A 22,855-nucleotide genomic window follows, 5' to 3' on the forward strand; every position below is an offset into this window, starting at 1 on the left:
ATTGTTGACTTATGGCTTTGTAGATAGTGTATAATTATAATGATTACTACAATTAGTAGTATTTATTGATTTACTAATAGTAGCAGTAGGCCTACTCTTAGTAGTATGAGTATTAGTTTTAGTTGTAGATGTAGTAGTATATATCCATCCAACCTATATCTATACCGCTTATCCTTTTGACCCATTATTTAGGGTGGGCATTATTATTGGTATTATTAGTAGAATTAGTAGTAGTACTTGTTGTTGTAGTAGAAGTAGTACTAGGCCTATCAATGATAATTAATATTAGTATTGGTAGTAGTATCCATCCATTCTTTGGGGGGGCAGGGCAGGGCTGGGATTGATTATTATTATCATTATTATTTGCAGTAGTAGTAGTCGTATTAGTAGTAGTAGTGATAGTAGTAGTAACCTAGTATATTCACTGCACAAAGAATAGTACTGAAGGTTTCATGTGCATGTGTGTACTGAGCACGCGCACAAGTGTGGCTGACTCCATTTCCCAGAGTGCAGCGCGGCGCATGATGTTCCCAACAGCTGACAGACGGTGAAGCCTCTGCCTGAGCCGTCGGTGGACTCTCCGCTCGTCGGTGGCCTGAACGGACTGGAAACCCAAACCCAGCGTCACCGGACTGGACCGCCTCTCAGCCCGGGGCCCACCGCCGAGCATCTGCTTCTGGTATTTCAGAGAGAACCAGAAAGCAAAGACACGTTTCTACCCTCACACGTCAGGGCTTCCATCCTCTGCCACAGATCGGGCGCTGGGGGACGGCTGGTGTCAGCGAACTTCCACAATAGGTCGCCGCCGCCGCGTCGCTCTGACGGCTGCATATGTTGCACCGGAGCCCCGCGGTCTGACTCCAGTCCCTTCCAGCAGCGGCCCCGATGCTGAGGAATGGATAGCGTGTCTGTGAAAGGTGGGAGGATGGTCCGGAGCGACGACCACCCTCAGCCGGAGAGGGACGGCGGCCGTGGCGGCGGTGGCGGCGGTGGCGCAGCGATGGCCGCGCTTCACCAATGCGAACTCATCCAGAACATGATTGATATCTCCATCTCCAGTTTACAGGGGCTGCGCACCAAGTGCGCCGCGTCCAACGACCTCACGCAGCAGGAGATACGCACTTTGGAGGTAATGGGCTTTTTATTTGTCTTCCTTGCAGACATGTCACACAGATACGTCCGCGGTCGAGTCAAACTGCGGAGTCATGCGCGTCCGGATCACAGGCTGAATAGCGGCGGAGTGTGTTTTCTAGCTGCTGGTTGGGGGGGGGGGTGTGAGGGTGTCTGTGGAGCTACACTGCTGCTTCTTTATTTCTCCACGATAATCCCCACAGATATCAGTGATCCACTTAGGATCTCTGCGTGACCTCCTTCCCCTGGAGGTGCACACATTTGTCCGGGGTGGGTATGGGGCCGAGTCCAGCCCTGGCCCTGATGGCACACGTTCAATAATCCCACACTGCTCACTCGTTCATGTGAACCCACCCCCCCACCCCCCTCGACGCACACACAACACAAAGCCAAATGCACGACGTGTTCCATGTGTTCTGCCCGGCTCCGTGTGCGCGCGGCTCTCCTCCCCGCATCCGGAGCTTGGATGCAGATTCCGCTCGGTCGTGATGGGATGACTTGACATTGCCATTTGCGCAATAAGAGCCGCACGTCGCTCTGCTGGGCCTCGGCACATCGCGCCCCAGCCTCCCGGGCGGCACAATGGAGGAGTCATGCCACGGTTAACGTGCCGGGATCAGCGAAGGATGCACACAGTGTGTTCTGCTCCCATCCCTTCACCCTTCCCCCCCCCTGTCATTTAGAAATGGTTCTATAACATTCAGATGCAGAGGAGAAACGCCGCCTTTTATTTGAAATTGACCTATTCGTGAATTTGTTGGTATCATAATCCTCCTTATTCCTACTATGGGATTCCTATTTTTATCAGGGGTGAAACCAGGGGTGGGGCCAGGGGGGCACCGGCTCAACCTGAAATCTGATTGGCCACGGAAGTCCCTGGGTCCTGCCAGTCATATTTTTTCCCCCTACATAATCTTGTCACATATACGTTTTACACATCACGGGTAAACATGCTTCTCTAATTCCAGTTGAGGAGTTTGCCTCTGGAATCTTTTCCCTGTCACGTTCTGCCAACGTCTGCCAATTCAGCTCGTTCGCCCGATTGAAACCTGTGTCTGCCGTCGAGTCATTTGATGCCGATTGATTTCATTCCAATTGCAACCAGATGGAAGTGGGTTTTGTTGATTGAGCTTTACTAACAATACCAAAAATATATGACAATTTGTTAAGTACACAATGTGCTTTCAATTTTCGAAAAACATTCAATCGTGCTCTGTTCAAAGATAAAGAGCTGACAGTAAACAAGGAATGACTTCAATGTGCACCTTACCAGATCAGGAATTTTGCATGGATGCACACATTATTGGCCCCCCTTAGTAAATTGTGGCCCCTTTATGGCCCCTGATTTAGAAAAATCCTAGCTGCACCACTGCTGATATGATCCTTTTGCATTAGGGTCAGTTTAGCTCAAGCCTGCATGGGATTAATGCACAGTTGCACACTGTGAAATGACACAAGGTGTTTGTGTTTGTGTTTGTGTGCGTGTGTGTGTGTGTTTGTGTGTGTGGATACAGTTGATTTTGGTGAGATATGGAGATGTGGAAAGCCTACAGATGTGAGCTGGTAGCAGTCAGATGATTGCATCTTTGCAAAAGGCAGCAGAGACACCGACACTGTGGAGACAATGGTAAATGGGTTTTCTGGCTCATGGTTTATTTAAGCGTTATACCTTGGATAAAAGGAATATTCACTCCTGATTGGCTCAGGGCTATCAATTATCCATGTCTGTTTTATTTCTGTATAACCGAACACCCCAGGAACAATCGTGCCGTCGCCCCTAAAAACTAATGTTCCAGAAAGCTCCGAGCATTTGGTTTCAGACGCTCGGCAACGCAGGGACTTGGCTGAACTGTGGTTTTTCGAGAGAACCTTCAAAACGGACGCGAATCATGACTCGTGAAGAAAATAGCCACCTAAAGCAACCCCTTCACTGTATGTGTAATCTTTGCCTTAGCAGACCATGTTGCAAGACAATATGTCAAATCATGCACCTGTATTTGTGATGGTCGGATCAGAGTCTGCAGAGAGAGACAGACATGACAAGACAGTGCTGTGCTTTTTATGCGCAGCTCTTTTATCCAGTCGGATAACAAAATAGGTTGGTATAGCTCCCTCGCTGCCTGGCAGGCAAACGGGTGCAAGTTGGCAAGCTTGTGTGTGGGAACACAGTTTTCACAGGCTCAAGTAAAGAAGCCTGGTATTATAAGAAGCATTTTCAGAGTATTTACTTAAATAGAAAGCAGACCAGATCAGATGCATGTTTGCCGTCATCCCCAAAACCCCAACTGCCTTTCTACACTGAGTGACAATGAAGCTGAACGGAGCACATCTTTGTTTTCTCAAGCAGAGCAGAACTACAGTTTGTCCAAAGGGCGGCTTTAACGGGTTAAAGCACGTCTGGTGTGCTTGAATAGTTTGTGCAAATAAATGCAAAGTGAAGCACACAACGTGCTCTCCTCCACATGCTTCAACTCTTCTTATTTTATTTGTCGTCATGCATGCCTTCGTCACTGCTTTGAACAGGATGTGATCTGGCAGAGTACTTCCTGAGGTGTGCTGTCTCGTAGATGCCTTTTTGCACCAGCATTGTTTCTGCGTGACAATGGACAGACCTCACTGGTCACACGTGTTTCTTGAGGTCTCTTTCCTGCGGTTACAAGACTTAACGGTTGTTCTGATCCTCCAGCTTCTATCGTGGAGACCCCATTTATGAAAGAGATGACATCCTCCCTCACTGCTTTCTGTCTTGTAGTTGCTGCAGTGGAAACAGGTACAGCAGACACTGTCGTTTTAGGCACAGCTGAATATGAGCCTTGGTGTTATCTGTGCAAGATTAAGCAAACACTATAGTTGATTAAAACAAAAGTTGGTGGAATGATGTGGTATCGGTCAGGGAAGAACCCATTACATTATGGTGAGCATCCATCAAGCTTTTTTCACTTCCTGGTTCAACATTTTCATGGATTTCTCACAGTGATTTTTGGATCTCGATGAAAAAAATCGGACCTGTTTAAGGGACATCTGTTATAACTGTGTGTGCAATTTGCTGTGGCTGCATCTCTAGTGATTTAAATAAATAAATATGGTTTCTTACAAGGACTGTTGGGACCTTGGTGGAGGTCTGCGCTCCACTAAGTGCCATTGTAGTTGTTTTATTTTATCTTATTTTAACTGATTATAACTTCCCTTTTGTCTCAATGTTCAAACTGTTCCTCGTAACACAACTTCACCTTGAACTGATGTTTTCACTCTTTATTGGAGCTCTTCAGGCCTTTATCTGTGTCAGTTTCTTCCTTTTTTTCTTGTGATATGATGATAACATTATTCTTGTGGCGTCTCTGCTCAGTGGAAGCGAGTGTAAATAGATCCAGCGGCTCGGCATCCATACTTTTATTTTAGCTGCAGGTGTCTACTTTAATTAGTTTTATTAATTTTGAATCCTGACATATTATTATCATATATTATGTATAATATTATCATCATTTTTCCACTTCTGTACAAGGTAAGTGCAGATTTATATGTGCACTTCCTCTTGCTTTTTTTTATTCACGAGAAATACTGATCAGTTCTTGCTTTGGAAATATTTCCAGCTATTGAAACAGTTACAACTAATATAAAATACAGTGTAAGTGACAATACAGTTGCTGTTTATGGACATATATATTTGAAACCCATTTAAATTGAAGGTTTAGAAACATTGTGACGACTGTCACCTTCATGGTTGCAGCTATTTAGCTCCTTGAACTTTGAGCTCCCTGTGAGCAGACATGACAAAATATACTTGGTGCAACTGTTCCAGTTTCTATTCATTAAATCAGCACCAATGAGGCTGAACTGACAAGACCTGGACTATAGATCAGCAGGTTACTGATCAGGTTCGTCCCCAGATCCATGAGCGTAGGATGTCTTTCGAGCGGAGCAGGCCAAGGCACGGGGTGCTGTCCCCATCAGCCGTCTTACTTCCTGTGTCTTTACTGGCACTCTGTCTTGACACCACATCTCGCCATAAGCGTGCACTTTCACTTCTCGCTCTACTCCTCCCGCAGATTTCACACGTCTCTTGTGTTTCAAGTCAGCGTGACGGGGGCGTTGATCAGAGATTTTGTCTGGCTTTGTAGATCTTGGCTCTGTTATGATTCCAAAGTTCAGCCAAATATGTCAGATGTTTCATTTCAGGCTTGCACGAGACATCACATCAACCTGTTTTTGTCTGAACCCTGAGAGCTGATGTGAGAGGTGTGAAACCCCCTGTATCATTTCCATGTGATCCCACGTAGATCATTCTCACCTGAGGTAGGCGTCATTACCGCTAACACTCTGAGGCTACAACTTTGAAAATATCATAATGATATTAAATAATCACATACAACATATATCCAATGTTTTTGCTTATTGTGGGAACTATAACTATACAATTCTTATGGTCTTTACCATAATATGTTATTCTTTGGCACCTACAATTTAATTGAATAGGTCCCTAATATCTGCTAACCTTTTATTTTATACATTTTTTTTTAATGCCCCGATTTTGCGTAGATAAGTGCTATACAAATAAAGTTATTAATATGATCATAACCATTATCTACTTACAGCCTTTTCAAACTAAAACGATCTCTGTCCACATGACTAAAACAAAGTCTCAGAGTTTTCCAACTAAAGCGGGGTCAGCAGCTTTTCCAATGTCGCTGTTTTAGCGACTTTACATCTCTGAAGGAGCGTGGATGTCCGGCAAATCCGTAGCAAAGATATTGATGTAGTAGTGTGGGTGTAGCTTCGGCCTCTTAAATTCATCCGGCAAATTGGAGCGAGCTGTCTGAGGCGAGAGCAGCCGTCACACTCGCAGTGCAAACAGGTATCGCTCCCGTATTGCAGTGGAGGGCACTGAAGAGAGGCTTGAACTCACTTTCTACTTCCATCGAGAGAGCTTTATTAGTCCACTTGAACTGTGTGTTTTTGCAGCCTCGCCAGTGAGAGGATAATGATACTGGCCTCTCCAATGGAGTGCTAACTGGTACTTCACTTTTCACATGTTAATCCCACTCAGCCTGGTGTCTGCAGCCTCTCTCACTGCCTCCGTGTAAGTTTTGTACTGTAGCTCTTTTGTGTTTTCCTAACTTTCGCTAGAGGGCCAGTGCCGTAGCAGCTTGTCTACAGTATTTGACAAGCAGATACAAATCAGGTTTACGTGATCCAGACACTTCCTGCCCAGTAAACGGTAGATCTCGAGCGCTGTGTTTTACACATCCTTTAAAAAAGCCAGGGCTGTTAAGTGTATTCACATGAAAGCCTCTCCTCTTTCTGAAGCATTGCCCTCTGTGCTGATCAGGGAACAGCAAAGCATCACTCTTGTTTTGTCTCCTCACGGTGCTGCGGGAGAGTTTGCTGTGTGCGCTTGTGGTGCGAGCTGTTGTGGCTGTGGCTATATTTAGACATCTTTCTTCCTACGCGTTTTCAGGGTTGGTTGTTAAATAAGAAAATCAAATGACGCGCAAGGAGCCTGTGCAAGAGGGGAGAGCAGGGAGGAAAGGGGAGGGGAGAATCTCTGGCCAATCCGCCGGGCCCCTGCTCATGACATGACAACCGCTCTGCTCTGTGTGTGTCTGTGTGTGTGTTTGTGTGTGTGTGTGTGTTGGGGTCCTAGGAGAAGACAATGGAGATTGTCGCTCACATGAGGGTATAAAAGGAAGCTCTGCTCTAGTGACTGTAGCAATGCTGACCCTGTTTCCTTTTTTCGCTTTTCCTTCTTACAGTGCCGGTGGTGTAGTCAGTAAGAAGGGACTGCATGATGTGGAAATCAGGATGGTTGAACGGTGTAGGCCGGCCTTGATCTATTCTTAAACGGGCATGTTGCATTACATCCTGCAATGTTGAGGTCCGCTGTGCTTCTTTAGAGGAAGTTAGCATGGCGTGCTTTAATTTCAATCCCTAAATTCCTATTCTAAACCTTTTTATTGCAGTCACTTTAAAATGACACTTAAAAATCATTTTTTTTTTAGCTATTAGAAATTGCCACATTGACCACTGTGTTCTGTTAGAAAAGTGTAGCTTAAACAAGGATGTGTGTGCGTGCGCGCATGCATGTGTGTGTTATGTGTGCGTGCGTGTGTGTATGTCGTCAAGGAACTAACCTTGTTCAACCCTGACACAGAGCGTTGAAAGCCGCTCAATCGGCTCCTCGCCTCCCACCACTGCACCCAGCCCAGTGTAGGGGTCAACTCACACTGGTGATAACAATGATGGAGGAGGAGCAGCAGGCCATTGTCTGGGACCGTCAACCATGTATATCCATCCCCACCCAAAAAAATCCACATGACCCGACCCCTGCATAACAAGGACCGCCTGGTTCCATTGTGTTACTTTTTTGTTGTAATCTTTAACGTTCAGATGAAATCGTGCACCAGCCATAAACCATCAGGTGGACTCGCACGGTTTAATTGCACGATCCTTTTATAAAATGTGCCCTTGAAAGTGATAACGTTTGCATTCGATTTGCATCAGGCCTCAGCTCCAGTGCTGCAGTTGCTCCTGTCACATTCCAGTGTGAGTGACTCTGACTATAAAGGACACATGTTCAGTCAGAGGATCCTGCAGACGACAACTTGAACATTACATCTTCTGTGTCACCGGGGATGAGGATGGATCTGTCATTGCACTCGTCATTATGGCAAGTGATGGCTTCCCCCTTCTCTGTCAGACATTTGCTTTTGGCATAAATACATTTTCTCACCTTCCCATTTAAGTCAGACAGTGTCTTTCTCATGAATATTGTAAATATGTTATTTTATTGATTAGTTCTGTGACACGTGGCAGCTACTGCACCTCTGTCTGTCCCGTTGAAAGAGTTGTTTTGGTAGTTTTTCCTCACTCGTGTCGAGGGTTGGGGGCAGAGGATGTTGCACGCCGTCAAGCCCTATGATGAAAATTGTGATTTGGGAATATGGGCTTTACCTTTTGATGTTTAATGTTGAATTTAATTTGAGTGATTCAGCTGCGTTCTTATTCAGGGAGTCTGCTCTGATGAAACAAGAAAAACAACGTGCCTTTTTAGTCGCAAGAAAAAGCGAGCTGACCTTCCTGAACAAATATCGTTTTCAGGGACAGAGCGTCGCTGCCCAGTTCTGCTCAGATATGGCAGGTGCACCAAAGTGGCTGTGTCAGCAAGAGCCTTGAGGAAACAATTGGAGCAGTGGGATCTGCTCCCCGAGTCTGCTGTGTCAGGCGACAGGCCGCTGCTGGGACTCCTCTTACCCTCTCCCCCTCTCTCTCTCTCTCTCCCTGCTCGCTGACACACCGGCTGTCACTCATCCCCTCGCGGCATCAGGCCGCTGCCATGGCGTTGTTTAGCTCTGTCGACAGGTGGTCTCAGACGCCATCTCTCCCCCCTCCCCCTCCCCTTCCTCCTCCTGCTCCCACCCCCAGGCCACACGTCAAATGCTGCCTTCTCCACTCTGCAGCAAAAGATGCAAGAAGGGGGCTGGGCCTGTCGTTATCTCTCAATTTGCTCCCAGCACAAATACACACATTACAAATGTCACTGAGGGATTTGGGGACATGTGCGGCTGTGTAATCCTGTCCACCTCACTTTTATTTAGGATGATGATAGGTGAAAGAGAATGTGTTTGTGTGTGTGGAAGTAAAAGTGTCAGTCCTGTGTCTGAAGCCACCACAACACATTGTGCTGCAGAGAGATGCACACTGACATTAGAGTGTGGAGATGTATGGTGTCTGAGCGCCGTGCTTCACATGTTGGGAAAATCCCAGTGAAATGTTGCTGACGACTCAGAAGAGGGGTTGCTAGGTGACCTGACGTCACTGCACTGCACTGGTGTACGGGGAGGAAAAGCAGGAGGCCCGCTCAGACACACTGGGAGCAGGGTTTCTAATGGGGCATATTCACACAGGTGATGGGAGCGCGCTGAAGCTGTGGAGCTGAATTTTGAAGTGTACATGTAAATGAAAATGTCCCATGTATTTGGACATTAGTTTCCAGCCGTCTCGTTAAGAAATTAGAATGTCAGAGGGGGAGGGGTCTGCCTGTCCCTCCCTTCCAGCCATAGAAGGAGCTGCTCTCACAGGCCGGCCTCAAAGGTCAAATGCGTGCAGCTCAACAGAGGTTCAAACTCTACAGATACCACCGCTCCAGATAAACAGACCACTGGTTTTAAAAACCAAATATTTTGGTTGATGAGGCTTTAATGTGCAAGGTCAGAAAGTGAACATTGATGCACAATATATGCAAATGTATTTTTTTCTTTTGCATTTATTGTCATCTCCTGGACCAAACATAACAATCTTTCATATTTAAAGAACAAAATAGCACAGCCTACCACATAGCAAATTCTGTATAGATCATTTACACAATAGCTACCCGTCATTGACGTGAAATTTAATGAAATGAAACGGCGGGCACATTAATTAAGATGTGTCGATTTTAAGTAAATATAATTTCTATAAAAAATTAAGTATTTTTGCAGCCGTGATAAGACCAACTTTTCAAATTATATAGAACTGTAAGTGCACATATAACCACTTACAGTTCTTGCCTGAAAGTTTACACATTTTACATTCCGAAATGGAATGTTATATTATTGGAGAATGCTTTCAGTGCAGCTGATAATTGATGAGTAACTGTAGAGCAGAGCAGCAGCCGTCAATAGACCTAGAGAGCATTCACCTCCTTTCAATCCTCTCTCTCTCTTTCTGCGCTCAGTGGAGATTGCTTCTATTACAGCTGCCACGAATCAGCCCTTTTCTCTTTTACATCCCCAAGGCCACGCTTTCAGAGATGAGCACGGCTCCATGACTCTCTATTTGCCATTTGGAGAGCCGACGTGTCACAGAGAAAGCTGAAAGAGCAGAGATAGAAGCGCGCGCCTCCTCATTGTCGCGCTGGCACTCGAGAGGTGCACGGTGGGTCAACAGCTATAGCTGGTGTCGCACGGCTCATCTGAAGGTGCTGCCTGCTGTAATGGACTCTCTCAGATAGGCTGTGAGATAAGGAGACACACTATAGGGCTGCGCTGAGCTGCACAAGGTGAGCCCGTGCAAACCAACACCACAGTGTTCAATGTAATACTTACTCACAAGACCACTGCGCTTGTCATCGGTTAAGAAAGACTCTTGAGTTGTCTCACACCTTCTGGCCTTTTATACAAAAATCTGGGATTAAAAAATGTCTATTACCGATAATATAAGAAGATGTGTGTATATATATATATATATATATACTTTTTGTAAATCGGTTAATATTCCTAAGATTTTATCAAACCCTTGAAATCTAATTGAGGCTTGATATTTTACGGCAAACAACTTATTTATAGATGACATTAAATTGAATTAAACCAAACCAAATGTAAAGAGCTTTAAAAAAACGAACTTTCTTTGATATAAAAATAACTGTTTTTTTTTTATCTGTTCCACATGAATTATCTATATTGCTGGAGCCAATCCCAGCTGATGTTGGGTGAGAGGCTGGATACAACCTGGACATGGAACTGGTGTATCACTGACACACAGAGACAAACAAACCAGCCACACTCCACACATACACCTACGGCCTAAACCCAATTTGCATGTGGGAAGATTCGGGCGTATCCGGATAAAACACGAGCAGACACCTGGAGATTTTTTGCATTGTTTATCTTGGAAAAATAAAGCTTTCATGTTGGGACATAATATCAAACATGCTCATGTGATGTGAAAGGCTAATATCGTTTGGTATTATCGGCCAAACCACATAGTTCAGGCTCTAGTTGTTTGTGGAGACTAAAGTGTTGACCATACTTGTTCTGGTTACGTGTACATGGCCACAGTTCCATTCATGCCAGAACAGCAAGACTCATGTAAGTGCATTAGCTTCAGAAAAGCCAAACTACAAATTGCTACATGTAAGTGCAACATATAAGTGCAACGTGTTGTTGTTAATTTATATATTTTTTTCATTAGACCATCGTCTTCTTAGATTTGCCTTTAACCCTTGTCCTGAAGTCAAAGGGGAGCCAAGAGAGCAATTGGGATTTTGTTTAGTGGCTAGGTGGCCCTCGCAGTGAGAGAGCAGTAAGCCGATTGGCAAATGCAGGCAATACGGCCTGAAGTATTTTATTTATATATATATATATATATATATATATAGAGTCCAGTTTTTAAGCACAACAGGGTTTAGTTTTACTTAAGTTTCCACTAATGTTAAATGGCGTGTCACGTGCCATGTGACACTACAGCAAAAGGTCTCAGCAGGGCATCAGAAAGCTACTACAGTCTGCCAGCGACGCTTTAGTTGTTCTTCTCCTCTCTTCTCCTCTCTGGTCACTCCCCTGCTTCATTAGCAGAACCACCAGAGTGTGAAGACACTGGGGATGCTCTCAGGAGGAGGAGGAGGAGGAGGAGGAGGAGGAGGAGGAGGAGGAGGCTTTGTCCAGGCGCATGTCCACAGCTTCATGCTGGAGCGTGTTTTATGCCACCCAGTGCGGTTGAATCTGCATCATGCTTCCCCTATAGAGTGATAGTGAAGCGCCGGAATGGAAAGTTGCACTTCTCTTGACGTTGCTGATGTCACTGAGCTGCCTCCTCGTTCCTCCAGCACCGCAGATGCTCTCATTAGATGACCAGCTCGTTTTTCTTCTGCACAATGATTGCTGTTTATATCTAATTAACAGTCGGGTGCACAGGGGACACTGGGAAATGGGGTTAAACAAACACTGGAGTCATTACTGCAGGTTTGCTGAGTTCAGGAGCATTTCCATGAATTTAGTGTTTATTGTGTTGATCAGATGATGGTTGCATGCGCGGAAAAATAAATCTCAATTGAAACGTGATAAAATACATCTACTGCATAAGTGGTCGTCCCTCTTGAAGGCCTCCGCTGCACGCTGCCAGTCGCCACTCTAACCTGCCCCTCCCCTCCTCACTGTGTTCTCTGTTGCTCCCTGCAGGTGAAGCTGATGAAATACATCTGTAAACAGCTGCAGTGCAAGCAGAAGGTGCCGGAGACGGAGAGGCCCGAGGCCCTGGACAGCTACCCACGCTTACGGGATTGGCTACGCACCATCAACCTGCGGCCGGAGCTCACCGTGGTACGTGTGTTGCTTTGTGTGCATGTCGCGGTCTCTCGCTGTCTCCCCACCTACGGCCCGGGTGACTAATGTGTGTCTGTGACATTTATCTGTGTTCAGGATGTGTGCTCAGTCTGCGCTCGCATGTGCATGAGGAATATTTGACCCGTCACCATCAAAATGCCTTTCTAAAGGAGAAGCTCAGTCATTTTGATCATCGGGATAATTCAGGCTGCAGACAGCGGCAGCCAATCCAAACTTGACCTGATGAATTCTGAGAAGCTATCGTTGCCTAGTGCGGAATTTTCATAGCAATATTCAAAACACCTTTCATGAGACTAATATGGCAGGTGAAGGGACTGCTCACTATCACTCAGACAAGATAGACTTGTTCTTCTTCAAACAAACCGCTGTGGCTGCTGCCGCCTATTGCTGTGCACCTCTTTTCATCAGGTGTGTGTGACTGGAGAGTGTTTGAGCTCAGTGGATATTTACTCTACTATTTAGAGCAAACTTCATGAACTATTGAAATTAAAATATTTTATCAGAGCTATACCAGCACTGTCTCTTGTGCGTCCTCCAGTGGTTGGGAATGAGTCTCAGTCAACGGTACTTATTCCATGTGTGTCCTTACAGAGAGATTCACTGGAGAAAAGTTCAATTATCACTGCAGTTACAACTACCTTCACCTGCGTTTGTTTTTTAGTAGCATGATTATGCAAAAACTAAACAACCGATTTCTTTGAAAATTGGTCAAGTTTCATTATTATGTATGAACCTTGATGTAAAACTGCTGGCATTTTAAGAGGCCTTGGGGCCTCATTCATAACCGTTGTGTACGCACAAAAACTGGGCTGAAAAAATGTGTGCGCCACTTCCCACGCAAGCGTTGGCATTTATAAAAAACAAACTCAACGGGAAAAAGGGGGGGGTAATTCTGACCCATGCATACAAACATTTTAGAGACAGGATGATGAGGGGGTGAACTGAAGCAGATTATTGATCCTCTTCATCGTTAACATTAACTTAAATTGAAAAGATTATAAAACAACTTAGCTTTTGTATGATGTACACTATGAATCCTACACACAGTTTTATAAATGAGGCCACTGATATTAATGAGTGTGATCTGAGAGAGCCAGTGGATGAATAAGGGTAGAGTTAGATATGTAAGGGCCTGATGGAGCGCTGAAGTTAGAATGTTAGAACTCTGAACAGAATTCAGTAAGTGACAGTTTGGCTGTAACATGGGACCATCTGTAACTTTCTCTATTTGTTGTTTATCTTCTTCTAAGTTGTGAGGAATCTACAGGGATAGCAGCTGGATCCGGTCAATCTGCTTCTGAAATACATCACATTCATTCTTTTTTACTTATTTCGCATCTTTTCCAAAACATGATTGTTTGTCATTTTCAGTTTTCTCCATCCACTGGCTCCTCTCTCCTGTGCCGCTGTAAACTGTTGTGAATCCCTCTCAGCTCCTGTCTGGTCCCAATACTTTTCTCTGTGTGTCTTTATTCTGAGTTCTAACGCTGACCTGATTCTTTTAAATGGTTCTGCACTTGTTGTCCCACATCTGATTACTTGGTCAGAGCTTTCATGCTCTTTTTGCTTTTCATTTATAACCTTCATCTCCCCTTTTTAAAGAATCCCCCAGCAACTTTTGAAATAAGACTCTCTTTTGTTTGTTTCATAGCATCATAAAAGCTCTATTTTATTTTTATGTTTATATATATCTTGTATACCAGTGAGGGATTTCTCAAAAGATCCAGAGCTGTCATGGCGTGGTGATGACCCATTTAGATCAAAGATTATTAGATTGAGGTTTCTACAATGCATGACCTCACTCTATACTAAGAGGCCTGGGTTATGTAATAGATGGACCAACAATTACAATGACTATTATTTTAAATACTGAAACACACCCTCTGTGCTCATACGCTGCAACAGACAGGGAAGTATTACATAACGTCCTACAGGCATGTGAAACTTTCCTAAATTGTAAAACTTAATTGTACTTTTTTATTTGTCCGGGCCGGCAACAGCCAGTGACCAGAGGCGTTAGGTTTTTGGGTTGTCCGCCCCTTGTTTGAGGAGGTATACAACAGAGTGGTTAATCTTGTCCATGAGTTAACTGGAGAAACAAAGTGTTCCTGTTCTGTTTTCGCTGGAGATGAAACATTGTGAACATTTCGTATCACGTCACGTTTATCAGTATTATTTTGGTATTGTTCAAATGTGTGTAAATGTTCAAAACGTACTGATACACAAACTAAAGTCTTGCATTTAGATAAAATATTTATCGTCAATATAAATTATAGTAAAATATAAATTATTTATCAGCGCAGGGGCACAGAAGGTTGAGGACTCCTCAACTTTCCTGGGAAGCGAGCACTTTTGAATATCACATCAACTCTCCCTTGTGTGTCTGTGTGTGTGTCCTTTTTGTCAACTGTTTACATAGTGTGGGAGCTTGCCCTACTCCTCTGATCAGTGTTTGCCCTCTCAGAGCAAGGTTTTAACCTTAATGATAAGCAATTGCGCAGTTCCCTTGTCAAAAAACATCCTAAAATCACAGTACTATCTCCTGAATATCTCATTTCCTGCTCTGATCCAGAGAGTCCAACGAGCTGTTTGTTTTTGTGCTGTTGTTTCGCCGACTGTCAGAGCAAATGAACTTTAACAGACTGAACTCATGAAAGACTGATAAGAAGAGAAAATGAGAGGAAATAGAGAAAGGCCTTCGTACTTCACTGCAAGAGGGTCGGACGTTTGTGGAAGTAGGTTAACAATTATAGGACAATTAGCCTCAATAAAGACTGAATTCATTACATAAATAGTGATCCAGCATTATTAAGTCTGAGTCACAGTTTTGATGAACGTTCCCTTTATTAGTGTGGCAAGTAAGCACGGACACGTAGTCAATCTGCACATTACACACACTCATGAATAGCAGTTCCTTAAATGGGCCTGATCCAGGATTTATTTTCCTTTTATTATCAAATTCCTGAAATCCACCCCCCTGATGTGGATCCGCACCAGAATATAATGGTTTCTTCCCCGACCCATCCCACATCCCTATAAACAAACAAACAAACAGACGGGCAGGGGTGAAAACATAATCTACTTGGTGGAGGTTGCTACAACTTTGTCTTTAAGTTCTGATGAAGCTGCTTCACATTAAAAAGCTGATAACTGTCAGAAGTTACATAGAACATCCCATGGTGTTAGGCAAAACACATGTATATCTTTATTTATATATTTGAACACTCACTCCCTCACTCACTCACTTACACATTTTGCAAATCAGGTTGCAGTGTAATCAGTTCAGCCATTAGTCGTGCACATGTACATATGAGAATGTTTATATCTGTTTCTCCTTAAAGGAAATGTTTTTTAAATGTTGTCTATTAATAGAAATTCTATTAATATATCAAATAAACATTGTGGTCCTATTATCTTGACTTGTAGCCTGTCAGGGTTATGAGCTCTGCTTTATTAATGGAATGTCCTACTTGCACAATGTTAATGTTAATGTTATGATATGTGATTCCATCCATGTTATACGTAGTCACTCTTCTCTGACACTGTTTAAATTCAACCTCATGTTTGATCTTGAGAGTTTAATTGCTCTTGACAGACTTCAGTGTTGACGCATTATTTTCTTTGCAGGCATAAAACTGTGTGTTGCACTGCACAAACTGCACAATCAGCTAGCATTTGAAATACCACAAACAAACAGGATTACCACTTATTTTCCAGGAAGCATGCTGTAGGGTTGAATGACCTATTTAGTGCCTTTACAGTTTGACCCTGTAATGCTGACTGATACAGGATGCTGCACACGCTGAAATGTGTTTTTTATTTATCGATGTTATATAAACAAATTCAAGCACAGTCTTTGTTTTATCCTGTGACGCAAATGTCAGTTCTGTTACGGCCACACTAGGGTTGGTAAGTAGTTTAGATACAAGAGTATACAGGATGTTTCTGAATATTGAACAAATAATCACCACAAGTCTGGTGACTGTTTATACTTTATTTATTACCGATCTTCTTATTACTACTTCCCAGTGAGATAGATTGTATGTTTGTTATGCTTTTGCACATTGTCGAACAGTTATTCAGTTAGCTCCATCTCCTCTTCTTTGCTCGTCTGCAGGCAGTGGAAGCAAAGTTGTCCCTGGATGCCTTACTGCAGATGACTTGTACTCAGGTGAGGGACACGATGAGAAGACTCGGGTCACGATCAGAGGAATGTGCCAGACTCGGTGCTGCCCTCTCCTGTCTGAAGGGTGCCACTGAATCAGGTATGTGGGTTTACTGCTTGGAAACGTCCCAGATCAAGATGCATCACACTGTTTTCTCATCGAGGTTTCTTCTCTTGTTTGTGCTCCGTGTCCAGGAGGTGAACTGAGGGAAGACAGCGGTCTGTGGATGTCCGAGCCCACAAGGAGGGACAGTGGCTCGCTACTGACCGCAGACCAGCTAACAGGCCTGGGCACCCCACTCCGTCCTCACAGCCCCTCGCCTCTTGCCCGACCCTCCACCGTCCACTCCACCCCGTCCACACCCTGCCCCACTTTCCCTCACCACCGCTCGGGCTCCATGTCGGCGGCGCCCACGTCTGAAGCGCTGGCATCGCACCTCCACGGCGAAAGCCCCCTCACGGATCCATTCCCCATGCCCTTAGCTCGCACGGCCCGCCTCCACGGACGCACCTCCACCCCACCCATAACTCCGCCTTCGAAGAGGCGTCACCGACTGAAGCCGCCCTGCACTCCTCCGCCTCCCTCCCGCAAAGTGCTGCATCTACTTCCCAACATATCGCTGACGCGCAGCAAAAGCCACGAGTCCCAGCTGGGCAACCGCATCGAGGACCCTCCCACCAGCAAGTAGGTGGTCAGATGTGACTGTTTGGATTAGAACAGGCCGTTACAGATTTCACCTCTCACAGCAGCTTTTCATAAGTAGGTCAGAGTTGACCTGAGTGGGAATCCTCACATCGCATTGTTATTATAACAGATTGCCACTGCTGGCTTTGTTAGCACAGGTTTACAGGCTTTGGGGAGTGTGGGAAAATGTTCGGTGAGAGGACCGCTGCGGTGTCTCACTCTTTGCCATTCTTCAGTTTCAGTAAATGGGCTTGTTACAGCCTGATGGTGCAGTTTCATTTGCTGAGTCTTCCTTAAATTCCCTGTTCATGAAGTCTGGTGACAGATATGAGGGTTTCTATGTGTCACTAACAGAACCTCTAACACTAAAATGAGTTCCATCACTCAAAGATAGATGTACTGTAGATGTAGATATATAGATAGATAGATAGATAGATAGATAAATGGATGGATGGATAGATTGATATATAGATAGCGAATGTGAGTAATTTTCTTTGACCTGCAGTATGGGCAAAATGGTTAGTAAGTAATGCTGCTGCCACTTTCTTAATTTGATCATCCAATGAAGCAAATAAATTGAGGATAATTTCAATAACAGTTTTAAGTATTAATCCCCCAAAATGGCAAACCATTATCTAAAAAAAGAATATTGTTAATTCTTAAAATGAAAAACTTCAACTGGTTACACATAAATATAGTTTTATTGTTTAATATAAATTAGAAATTGTGCTTATATAGCTTGTTAACTTGAAGTTGAACAAACTTAAATAATTTTGTTTTGATACCAGTTGAGCAGTCCAACAATTTTCTTTTTCAGCGTATTTATGACTTTGTGAACTTCCTGTTTCAATTGAATGAATTATTTTAGTTTTTTTCTTGACAGTTGGTAACTTGAAACCTGTGTGAATGCAAATTGTATCCCCGTCTATAATGACTGTGATGCACAGAGGTGACCCCTCTCTCTTCCTCTTTCCCATCATCCACATCCGGCCTGTTGCTCCTTTGCTCTCACTGTATGCGTGGAGCTAATCCCCACATAGATTCCCAGATATTATGAGTCCTGTCAAAACAGGAAGTTTTGATTGACTAATGCTCCGAGGTGGCAAGACAAACACAATCTCTCACCCCTCTCTCTCTCTCTCTCTCTCTCCCTCTCTTCCTCCTTCCCTCTCTCCTCATCTGTCTCTCTCTTTCTCTGTCTTTCTCTCTCTCTCTATTGTGATCGGATGCACATACACAAACAAGCCACATGTTTATCCATAATATCCTGTCTGTTTATAAAAAGCTTTACTTTTCGAGGGGGGAAAAACTGACTAAGTCAGAAGTAAATACGACTGACACAGATTCCCTCCTTTAACGCACATGCAGACAATCCGGCTGGTTCATCCAGGTCACAGGTCTGATAGCTGATTGAACAGAGGTTAAGGAAAGAATGTCCTAATGGATTGTTTTTGCTTCTGTGATTGCTCGCGTGCACACATGGCCGTGTGTGTGCAAGTGTGTGTGTGTCTAAGCCAAAGAACTGGCACTGCTTGGTGCCTCAGTCCTTGTGAGTTCCATCTTGGGTGTTAAGATGTAACCCTGGTTATCCTGTGCCAGTGCTACCTCTCTCTCTCTGTCCCTTACATAACCAGCATCGTGCACGGCCGTGTGGTGATATGTCGTCTTCTTGTTGCGACAGCGCCAGACCTACGCATTCTCATCGTACTCTGTTTCTCTCTTTCCCCCGTCGTCAGATGTGTTCGGAGGAACAAGTTGTTCCTAAATATGCAAGTCAACGGGAACGGGTGCGAGGACCTGCCCTCTCGCTACCCCACCGGGTCGGTGCGCACGCCAGGGTTCACCCCGACCCCCACCACAGCACCTTACACTCTGCCTGGCACACCCACCCTAATGGAAGACTACGGCACCATTAAGAGTGAGTCATCAATATATTATATATCAACATATTAGCTTTTTCGCTGAAAGAGTGTGTTTTAGAGTCAAGCGTCTACTCTGAACCTGTCTACTTAGATTTGATACTTAATGGGGTCTGGAAAATAACCACTCCTGTTATTTTTTATATTATAATCTTTATTCAAAATCTTTTTTTCAAATGTTGAATGTACATCCTTTCCCCTCATTATTTCTCCCTTCTTTCCCCTTGTCTTCCATCTCCTTCTCTCCGGCTAGATAATGTAGCAGTGCATCGCAGCTCCCCGCAAGCAGTGAGGAGGGACATCGGCCTTTCAGTCACACACAGGTACATCTCTCTTTATCACAAACTATTGTCCATCCTAAGTGTGTTTCCCAATAAAGCAAAAGAAACCAGATTTATCATTAAAGGTATTTAGGTGGGTAGTTACTTTAAAAGGTTTACATGCTCTAAGGATCAGAAAACTGTTCACTGCTGCGGATCCTCTTTTCAGCTTTTGGTTGAAGCTTTAGTTCTTCTCTCTTTAATAATGTTATCATGCCCATGGTTCTATTGATGCTAAAATGTGGGCCCGCTGGTCAGGCTCTCCATGTATGAATACCTGATTATACAAGCCGTTCTATTACAGCACGATCAGGCCCGATAGAGCTAAGTCTGCTCTGATTGGTCAAGTACATCCAGAGCAAGTAGGAAATGTCAGCCTCTGCTCTAGCGTTACCTGGGTTTTTAGGGGGCGTGCCAGACTGGCCACTAGATTGCACAAATGTGGGCAATGGAGTCGGACTACTGCCGAGATGTTTCAGGGGCTTCAGGACTTTGCTGACCTTTGACACGCACAAAAAACTTCAACCCACTAGACGAAAGTAGAACTGATGCATTACATGTCTCCTTTAAGGAAGTAACTACACAAATCTTAAGTCAGCTGCAGGTTGGATCTGCAGGTCTCACAGAAGCTCTTGTCTATGTGTAGGTTTTCAACCAGGTCCTGGCTCTCCCAGACATGTCAGGTGTGCCAGAAGAACATGATGTTTGGGGTGAAGTGCAAACACTGCCGGTGAGTGGAGCACTTTCTATTTTAAGGGCACTTCAATCAACTTGGAGTGATTTTGTTATTGTTGGAGGTTTTGCAGCAGCATGAGAAAGCGTGTCTCTAGGTGTCCTGGGTGTCTCACGTGCTGTTCACTTTCTGTGAAGGTTAAAGTGCCACAACAAATGCACAAAGGAAGCTCCATCCTGCAGAATCTCCTTTCTACCAAGTAAGTTTTGATCCATCCTCAATCTGCAGTTGCTGGAAGCAGTGTGTGTTTTACATTTGTGTACACACGTTGTGACGTTGCCATTATTTCTGTTGTAGTTGCCAAAATCCGGAGGACTGAGTCCGTTCCGTCTGACATCAACAACCCGGTGGATCGGCCGACAGAAGCACCCCAGTTTGGCACGCTACCAAAAGCCATCACAAAAAAGGTTAAAGAAAAGATGACTTAGGAGTTTTGCATTACAGCACACTGTTTTTCTGTATTACGGAACATCTCCCATAAACTCCACTGGTTCCTAGAACTCATATCACCTCTACTTCTCCCTGATCCCATACTACGTTTAGAAAGAAAAATAATTATGCAAAAAATGTTGGTCTTCCCCTCGTCAGTATCTGCACCATCTGCTCATGCAACACACTGACTTCGTTTAGGTGGACACCAATAATCCTACTTCATATTCCTGTCTGTCTGATTATGACTCATGTCATCAATATCTCCAATATATCATAAGTGCAACGTTCCTGCGACCTCTTTTAAAAATATCCTCTTTATTATATTAAAGCCCATCCAAATACTTTCCCATAAATCACATAGCATAACTGGAGTTTTTCCTTCACCCCATGTGGTTATGTCATCAAGCAGTTGGTTACTGCTGTATGTCGGTGTTGCAAAATGTTGAATACTCCAATCGGACGTTATGATGCGATTAAGACAAACATGTTAACATAATGTTGCTAATATCAGAATACTCTTAATTTGATTGTTGCTTATTTGGAGTACGACCCTTATTAAGGTTAAATCTGAAAAAGCTGTTTACATGACAGTGTCTTATTCAGACTATTGGTTATTTGGGTTAATATTAAAATCAGTCCATTAGTGATGCTCTCGTCCCATTTAATGCAAAGGATGGTAAGAATAACACCAGTAAACATAAAAATTAAGTAAACACACAATGGGAACACATTGAAATATGAAAAATACAAAAATTGGATAAACAACGTAAACAGATACAAAGTGAAGCATGGTTGCACATGTAGGATATTGAAATTGCGCACAGAGAGGAAATGAGTATTGCACAGTTCAATTAGTTATATAATATGTCGGGCCTGAGTAATATTGTTTGCGTCCATCCTCGCTCCACCAGGACCATCCTCCAGTGCTGAACCAGCTGGACTCCAGCAGCAACCCGTCCTCCACCACCTCGTCCACGCCCTCCTCGCCGGCGCCCTTCCAGCAGAGCAACCCCCCCAGCGCCACCCCGCCGCCCAACCCCTCGCCCAAAGGTCACATTCGCTTCAACTTCCCTGGTAAGCTGGCAAACAGATGGAGCCATTGAGAAATGTGGCACATACTGAAAATATGCATGGTAGCAGTCATTTCTCCTAATTGGACTGTTCCTAAATCGAAGTTCCAGCTTTCTAGGTTCTAAGAGTCTGGGCCTCTCACACACTTCTCTCCTCTTCTCTCTCTCTCTCTCTCTCTCTCTCTCTATGTGTATATGATGTTAACCCTAACAAGCAACTGCACTTTTTACAACATCTGTCAACTCAAAGTTGTTCTAACCAAGAGTCTCCCTCCGTGCTGTGCCTGACGGTCTTTCCCGTCTCTTTTTGCAAAAGCTGCCTGTTACTTTCAACATAGACAGCAGTTTATCTTCCCCGGTGAGTTTGATGCCCACCCCCCCCCCCCCCGAAAACATCATTCTGCATTCTGCTAGTTTCCCATCATCCCACTCTCCCAAATCCTCCCCTGTCCTCTGCATGTTTGCTGTTTGGGTTGTGGCAGGTAGTGTAGCTCCAAATCCTTCCACTGTGCATGTTGACAGCCTTTCGACCCCATCTGCTGGTGGTAGTGTGGAACTGCATGAGATGTCGTCTTCTTCGTGAGGCTTTTTTTCTAAACGCAAAAGTGCAGAAACACAAAAGGAATGGACGGATGGTTGTTCTCATTTATTCCTAAACTCTGGTATATTTCTCTGCAGATGTCTCCAGTCCTGTTCATTTGCACCCTGATGTCCTACAAGACACTGTGTAAGACATTTCTGTTCAAATAAAATAAAATCAAGTTGATTTAATAATTGTGTTCAAACAGAAAGTAAATGTTTGTCTCTGTGATGTTCATGTTGTGCACCATAGCAGTGGGACAGAGCAATCAGACGACGTACACGCGGAGCTGGTTGAAGATGAAGACGAAGAGGTGATGTCTACTTCTGATATTTCTGAAATGTAAATGCTCTGTATTTATGAAGTGATTTTCCGGTCTCTATGACAAGTGATATCTCTTATCAGTACAGTTTTGCCATTCGCCCATTCACACACATTCATACATTGCATCGACTTACAGCACTTTCTCAGCCATCAGGGATTTCTGATCAGGGTTTCTTGCCCAAGGACACGTGGAATAGGGCTGACTGGGTTTGAACCGCCGACCTTGTGCTCTTCTTCCTGAGCCACAGCTGCCCCTCAGAAATGAAATGAGTTGAAGGACTGAGAGTCTTACCAGCCTCAAGTTGTCACCACATGATGGTCTTTGAGTCAGACCATTTGTCACATTGGAAGTTTGTTATGGCACCAAAACAAGAATTGAATATCATCTATCAAAGCCGAG

General features: G+C 44.2%; 1 protein-coding gene across 3 annotated transcripts in view; it reads left to right on the forward strand.

Annotated features, from left to right (window-relative positions):
• The first annotated feature begins 551 nt into the window (after positions 1 to 551).
• The window catches only part of ksr1a (kinase suppressor of ras 1a), a 28,273-nt gene continuing 5,969 nt past the window's right edge, over positions 552 to 22,855 (forward strand). The window contains exons 1-13 of one of the 3 annotated variants that reach the window (XM_062406847.1): positions 552 to 1,129; positions 12,063 to 12,203; positions 16,345 to 16,492; positions 16,588 to 17,077; positions 18,814 to 18,995; positions 19,250 to 19,319; positions 19,963 to 20,046; positions 20,187 to 20,248; positions 20,347 to 20,456; positions 21,393 to 21,555; positions 21,868 to 21,909; positions 22,230 to 22,278; positions 22,384 to 22,444. In XM_062406847.1, the coding sequence (XP_062262831.1) occupies positions 896 to 1,129; positions 12,063 to 12,203; positions 16,345 to 16,492; positions 16,588 to 17,077; positions 18,814 to 18,995; positions 19,250 to 19,319; positions 19,963 to 20,046; positions 20,187 to 20,248; positions 20,347 to 20,456; positions 21,393 to 21,555; positions 21,868 to 21,909; positions 22,230 to 22,278; positions 22,384 to 22,444 (1,836 nt within the window). In that variant the 5' untranslated portion in view covers positions 552 to 895. Of the gene's footprint in view, positions 1,130 to 10,575; positions 10,595 to 12,062; positions 12,204 to 16,344; positions 16,493 to 16,587; positions 17,078 to 18,813; positions 18,996 to 19,249; positions 19,320 to 19,962; positions 20,047 to 20,186; positions 20,249 to 20,346; positions 20,457 to 21,392; positions 21,556 to 21,867; positions 21,910 to 22,229; positions 22,279 to 22,383; positions 22,445 to 22,855 lie in introns of those variants that run through there. The other 2 variants (XM_062406850.1, XM_062406849.1) reach the window with 2 other exon arrangements.

The sequence above is a fragment of the Platichthys flesus genome, chromosome 15 (genome assembly GCF_949316205.1).
Source record: "Platichthys flesus chromosome 15, fPlaFle2.1, whole genome shotgun sequence".
Classification (NCBI taxonomy): Eukaryota; Metazoa; Chordata; class Actinopteri; order Pleuronectiformes; family Pleuronectidae; genus Platichthys; species Platichthys flesus.